The sequence below is a fragment of the Petromyzon marinus genome, chromosome 20, assembly GCF_048934315.1.
Source record: "Petromyzon marinus isolate PM22_M1 ecotype Great Lakes invasive population chromosome 20, UKy_Petmar_22M1.pri1.0, whole genome shotgun sequence".
Classification (NCBI taxonomy): Eukaryota; Metazoa; Chordata; class Hyperoartia; order Petromyzontiformes; family Petromyzontidae; genus Petromyzon; species Petromyzon marinus.
The window spans coordinates 575275-581949 of NC_133686.1; the positions used below are offsets into that span (position 1 = coordinate 575275).

At 53.4% G+C, this 6675-nt stretch overlaps 1 protein-coding gene across 2 annotated transcripts; it reads right to left on the reverse strand.

The window, feature by feature from the left end:
• Positions 1 to 203: 203 nt before the first annotated feature.
• On the reverse strand, positions 204 to 6361 carry HAUS4 (HAUS augmin like complex subunit 4). Of its 2 annotated transcripts, none has more exons than XM_076068212.1 (9): positions 6101 to 6361; positions 5663 to 5910; positions 5257 to 5388; positions 4315 to 4452; positions 3490 to 3592; positions 2731 to 2879; positions 2230 to 2360; positions 1627 to 1734; positions 204 to 1105 (listed from the first exon to the last, which is right to left on the reverse strand). In XM_076068212.1, exons 1-9 carry the CDS (start codon positions 6120 to 6122, stop codon positions 922 to 924), a joined length of 1215 nt encoding a protein of 404 aa, XP_075924327.1. In that variant the 5' UTR covers positions 6123 to 6361; the 3' UTR covers positions 204 to 921. The 2 variants fall into 2 exon arrangements, with proteins under 2 accessions (XP_075924327.1, XP_032813701.2); XM_032957810.2 differs by having other exon boundaries at positions 1666 to 1734; positions 6101 to 6347.
• Between the last annotated feature and the right edge of the window lie 314 nt (positions 6362 to 6675).

Here is a 6675-nt window from a genome sequence, read left to right on the forward strand (position 1 = left end):
GAAATCGATCACAAGACAAGTGGTCGATTCTCTTTGGTTCTATTCGGTAAAGTCACGTGACTTTACCGAATACAACCAAAGAGTATGGATCCTTGCAGTCACGAAAGCTATAAATCTAGAAGTGGTCGATTACAATTCCCGATCGACTCATCATCGCAGTTCGACTCAAACCCCCTTTAATGAGCAGACTACAGCCCGTTACATTCAGACATCTTTCGAATTTATTTGAGACACCTTACAGATGTACGCAGTCGTGCCATTTTTAACCCACAGAGCAACATGGAATCATAACAAAATAAAAAAGCACAATTTATTTCTTCACTAATGGTGTTATGTTACAGAGAAAAGACGCACACTAGGCTTACATTTGCCCAAGCCTGCTGCTGAAGAGGTGGCATCAGTGGTGTCGTGTGGCAGGCACTGGTCCTGGTACAAAATAGTAAATGCACATCCCTTCCCCCATGTCTGCCTTCCAAACCCCTCCTCGAGGCCTGGATCCTAGGCCCCTACAGCCTGTGGGATACGGTGCAATTGCATTGCCTGTACACTCGATAGCCATGCCCATTGCTCTGTGGTGAAATTATGCAGTGGGAGGTTAAGAACGTGTTTGAAGGGGATGACTGCGCTGCAGAGATTGATATAATGGCTGATGATGGTGAATCTGCAATGCACATTGATCATGACCGATTATGAGGGGATTGAGCAGCTGAAGAGCGAGCAGCCTCGGTGGGTGAGGCAGTCCAAGTGGATGATCGCGAAGTCTGCGTTTGGTCGCCCACGCTCCGTCGCATGGTTCAGCTCTCGGGAGTCACGCTGCCGCGTCGACGGTACGAGCCGCAAGCGGCAGCACCGACTTCGCGTCGCCGGCCCCCCCTCCTTGCTCTCCGCGATGGCTCGGGGCCCAGACCACGGCCGCCTTGGTCACGCCGCGTTCTTCCTGAACTCCCGGAGCGCCCACTTCTTGTTGTCGATGGCATCGCGCAGCTGCGTGTACTCCTGCACGAGCCGCTCGAAATCGGGCCCCAGCGTCCCGTACGCGGCCAGCTCGCCGCTCACCCGTGCCTGCTCCTTCTTCTGTGTGGCCATGGCGACCTCCAGCTCTCTCCTACGGCATCGGGGAAAACGGCTGCTGTGCGAGCGACGTTGACGACCCGAAGCGTTTCGTCAGCGGCGCGGTCGTTCGATGCCGCGTCCCGTGACCCTGTGGCCAATTCGACGGGAATACTCCCGATCGGTTGGATCTCGGACGCGAAGCGAGGTCGAGTCTGGATAGTGTTTGGATGGGCAACCACCGTGCATTTGGACCAGGATGCCGGCATACACGGTCTGCTATTTCAGAATAACCTTGTCGCGGCGGTTTGCGGACTGTGCTACATGGCGGTCAGCAGAGGGCAGTGCGGCAAAATCGATTGCATTGCTTCACTTCTCTCATTGCACGTGTGTGCACGTGACCTGCCTTTACCCCTGCACTGACCAGCGTGGTGAAGTACGGTGAAATAACCCCCGCCACCCGCACGGCGTGAGAAGCAACTCATCCAGCAGTGGATTAACAAAAGGGTTGTAAACGTCATCTTCAAACACATGGCTGGTGTTAACTGATAACGGTGCGAGGTGATTTATAATTACATGGAAAATCCAGAAAATGTTGACGTTTGCACCACGTACTTGATGATCTTGTGGGCCTGCACCTTGTCGGGGGTGTATGTATCACACAGAATATTCAGTTCCTCGAGCCTGCGGTGCGGACAGAGCGGAACTCTTGAGCATAATCCCCAACACATCCACCCGACTGTAATAAAAAACCTACATTTTTATAAACAATCATTTATAACACGGCATTCTTACAGCGGCGCAAAACTATCGTGAAAGCGCAGTGGTGGAATTTCCACATTCCGATAGAAGGGGCGAGTTTTGTCCATAGGACAACCACTGTTGATAGTCTGCCAGTAGAAGGCGATGTTGCTACGTTGTTGTACAAAATACGGTAGTTTGCAGATAACTTTCTCCAATCTGGAAAATGGACACTGTGACCTCAGCACTTATTCGCTCACTTTTTTTTCATAACATCACGGGATCTTTAACGTCCACTGTTGTAGTCGATTAATTTCGGGTAAGGTCCATTGAGCTAAGGCAATATTTTTCAATGGCAACCAGGCAGATGGCGCATATTATTCTTGGTTAATACAGCTGCAAGGCGAACGGGAGGCGAGTGGTTTGCGAGGCCCTCACCGCAGCTTGAGGCACATGGTCTTGTGCTTGGCCTGCAGGTAGGCCACCTTCACGGCGTCACTCTCGGCCTGACGCGACAGGCGGTGGTCTTGCAGCATTTTCTCCAGCACCGCCGTGGAGGCCTGCAGCGTCTACAAATACGGGTCATCAGCTCACTTGGTCAGCGCTCGCAGCACACACACACCAGACCCTAGGCTCACTCTAATACCTCTTTTTCACTAGATAACTGAACCGCGCTGGGGCCGCGCCCAGCCACCCTGACACGGCTCAGGAGGTGCCAAAAGCCGGGCCGTGCCACTATCGCACGCAATTAATCTGTTGAGATGTGTGTGGATAATGCAGCGTCGCGATGTTCTCAGTTTGAGTAACGTCACACGCGGTTAACACATGACCGTGCTCTTCCCCATCCTTCCAATAGAGCGGTAAATCACCACATTTCCTTCAGAGCTTCACAAGAGTTGTTACCCGCAAGCATATGGAGCAAGCGCGTGGAGGAGGCACCTTGAGGTGGGTGCTGACGTGAGTATCGTGCGCGATCCGCAGCTCGCACAGCCGAGCGGCGCCGCCTTGCACGGCCTGCTGCTCGGCACGCACCAGCTCGTGCAAGCGGCACGCCTTGGCCAGGCGCAGTGCATCGCTCTCCGCGTCCCCTGTGCGCAGCACACGGCAGAACCGCCAAGTAACTTGTAGGTATGTATGTTGAACTTCTTTCGCACCATACGTAGCCAACTGTGCTAATCGGAGGTGCAACTTGGGACACTGCGGCGTCGACAATCTGCTGCCAAAGGTCACGCCTGAAGCCTTCAGGGGACGCGGACTCGTTGAGAGTTGCAAGTATTTCTGCAGAATAGGGCTGGGAAGCCAATGGCCCTGCGGCTTCATTTCACACGACGGCCCGTGGTCACTTGAGACCTGCCACTTTGTAACGGCATGCAAACAAAATGTATCCATCACTGCATCTTAGCCCAACTGGTTCGATGCAAGAGGGAAAATATGTTCAAAGCGGTGATGACACTAATTTGTAATTTTAGCACCATTCTCAGTCGCTTCTGCCACTCAAAGGGCCTCTTTATACACGGTTGACACACACGTTATTATTGGGAGTTTTTGTGTAAATGTGTGCCCCTGCCAAAGGTGCTAGAAAGTCCAATTCAGCCCTCGATGAGAAGGTTCCGCAACGTTGCTGTAGAGGATGCGGTTGAGTCGGGGCTTCACTGGCTGCCGTGTGAGATTGCGAAGTCTGGCTCTGCTGGACCTCACCCTGCGCCTTCTCTGGACTGAAGTAGTAGTAGAGAGACAAACACTTCTGGTTCAACTTCTGCTCCAACTCCTGGGCCAGCCTGTCCTTCATCTTATTCTGCTCCTGCAAACACGACGAGAACACAATAGTTGTAACGATCACTGTTTACAGCCATTTGCCAATCCGCTGTTGGATAAAGGTCTAAGCACGCCATGTCGTGCATGGCCGTTGTTTGAGCCGTATTTCACATGCTGGTCAATGCGGGTTGGTCAAGAGGGCACCTGGGACTTCTTCATATATCGCTCTCAACTGGCATTAGCCGTGGTCAGGACTGGAATCCGGGTTGCCAGATTCATGGCACGGTGTGCTAAGCACTCCGTTGCCGCTCGAGAGTGGTGAGTTATTCACGCCAGACTGCGCTGTATCGTGTACACAGCTGCCTGCCTGCTGAACGTGCCAGTGCCGTTTGATTAGAAGTACGAGCCCCCAGCACTGGCAACAGTGTGTGCTGAAGTGTGGTGAATGGTGGAGTGATTCCACAGTGGTTAGCGACGTGTGCGAAGAACCTGGCGACCTGAGTTTGATTTCCCGGCTGTGGTTAACATCAGCAAGAGCGATGGCAGAACTGGTCTCTGGCCTTGCTTGCTTAGACTCGGCCCTAAATAAGTGCGGCGTCTAAACATCACTATCGGGGAGACAAAGGTGGCCGGGTGTTTCACATGGCTACGCCACCCCCACCTGCTGCGGCAACCTTGAAAGGCGCTCGCCAACAGCACTTTCGACAACATTAACTTTAGCCGACAAGATCAACTCATCGCCCCGGCCATCCTGCAGAGTGGCCGCACCTGAGCATTGGGCAGCAGCTGGCGGAGGTCGTCGCGGTGCAGCCTCAGCAGGGGCGGCTTGTCCTCTCTGTCGGAGTCCGTCCCGAGCAGACCGATGCTCTCCGTGACGAAGAGGCACTGCTCCAGTGTCTGGAAAAACTGCACGGCAGGAAAGCGCAACGACAGGCGGATAGAGGGGTCACCATTTCACACGCATCCGACAACCGCTCAACCTCGTCGCAGGATGCTTCACAACATGGAGTACATGAATAATAATACTAGTGCATAAAGTTCGTTAAAGTCTCACTTCACAAAGAATATTTTATATTCCTGACAAATCCAGCACTGTGGAGGTAGGGGTTGCTGGATCAGATAAATGTGGTGAAACTGCTTTCCCGTGATCATCATGGAGGTGTTATACCCTGGCTCGCCAGGAGAAGGCAGTACTGCAGGTGGACTAATCACCCCCTGTTTCCATCTGTACGGGGATGGTGTTGCCTCCATCACACAAGTTGGTGCTCCAGTTTCCTCCCACACGTATAATAAACACTCATCATTAATTGGCTGAATACATCTTTAAAGAAAAACCCAAAAGCAGGATCCTCCTGAAAGAGTCCTACGCCTCAGCATGTCTCTCCTGGAATATAAACAAATAGACCGTACAAGTAAAGCCCGAGAGTCAATCCCCTGTTGGATGAAGGCCTCTCAATGCTGTGTGGTTCGTGTGGGGTTACTTGACCACACTTCATCGCACTGGTCAGTGCGGGTTTGTGAAGGTGTGTAGCATAGACGTAGGAGCATTGAAGCACAGTACAACTGATTTTGCTGCACGGCCCACACAGTCCCCACGGCTTCCGAGATCTGACGAGAGCGTGTAAATTCTGGGTGGTTTGGTCGTAGGCGCGTGATTATTCCTGGAAACGTTCAAATTGACGCGTTCCATGGCGTGTGCGAATACATTACGCATTTGTCCTCGGAGGTGGCAACGTTGTTCCCAATCCGCATTTTGAGGTCACGCAAAATATCCTGGATCTCATCATACAGCACCTTCCCCTTGAGCCAGGCCACCTTGTGGGAATTCATCTCCTTCTCAGCCTGGCACCACACACCAATGACACCATCAATACCAATGACACCGACAAAATCAATGACACCGTCAAAAACGCGCCTGTACTTACACCACATAACCGTGATGACACCATCACCTCAAACCACCAGTCACATCGAAATATCAGCGCCAACAATTCGACATAACCACCACTCGCACACCCCAAAACCCACGCACCGCTACACCCACACCCAAAGCCACACCCGCCACCACCACTCACGTCGCCCTCACTCCACGGGGCAACGCGCACGCGGCCCGCACCTCCTGCACGCTGCGCCCGAGCGCCACGCGCCGCGCGAGGCTCCCCGCGGCCCGGGAGACGTCCAGCAGCAGCCTCGAGACCTCGGGCTCCGTGCCCGCGAGGAGCAGCAGTGGCTCGAGCTCCGGGAAGTCTGCGCCCGACGCGGCGGCTCGCGGCGCCGTCCCCGTCAGCTCGGGCGCCAGAGCCTGGCCACCGTCTCGGTGGCGACGGGGCAGCAGACCCGGCCACCTCGCCCTGCTGCTGCTGCCTGGAGTGGGCGGAGGACAACATCGGGCACAACGTTTGCTTGCACTCTTTGCTTGCGTTGTACTCCTTGAGTGTGTTGCACTCCTTGCTTGTGTTGCACAGAACAACCGTGAGATGTGGCGGAGAGGGCTTGGGGAGGCCTTCACCCAACAGCGGAACGAGCATGGTCGGTGATGGTGGGGGTACAGCACCTTGAGCCGCTGGTCGCTCCATCGCCGCCTTGACCGCAGGGAACGGGACGAACGGGAGGAATGAGAGTGACGGGAGGAATGAGAGTGGCGGGAGGAATGAGAGTGACTAAAAGAATGAAAGTAACGGGAGGAATGAGTTTTCGGGATCGGAACAGCGACTTGAGTTTCCCGCCGACTCCCACAGTGCATCACGTGACTACGGTAGCCCGCGTGCACGGGAGGGGGTTGTCGGGGGGGGAACGAACACGTGAAACGCGATTCGTAAATGTGAGTGAGGGTCTGCGTAAATCATACAGTACTGTACAACACCAAATGTACAGGTGAAGGATGCATAGAGTAATCGATTAATGATGACGATTAATAATTTATTGAGTGTGACAATGACGATCGTGATGATGATTAACATGAATCGATTAAAGTTAAAATTATTAACTGCTCAAATCAGTGCAGAAATATTGGGTTGGTACGAGTCCCCTACAAACATCCTTGGGCCAGTGATTTGAGTTCCACATTTCTATGACAGGGACAGGTCTATCCGTTGGACAACCACTGTAGAATTCCCCACAAAGCAGTAC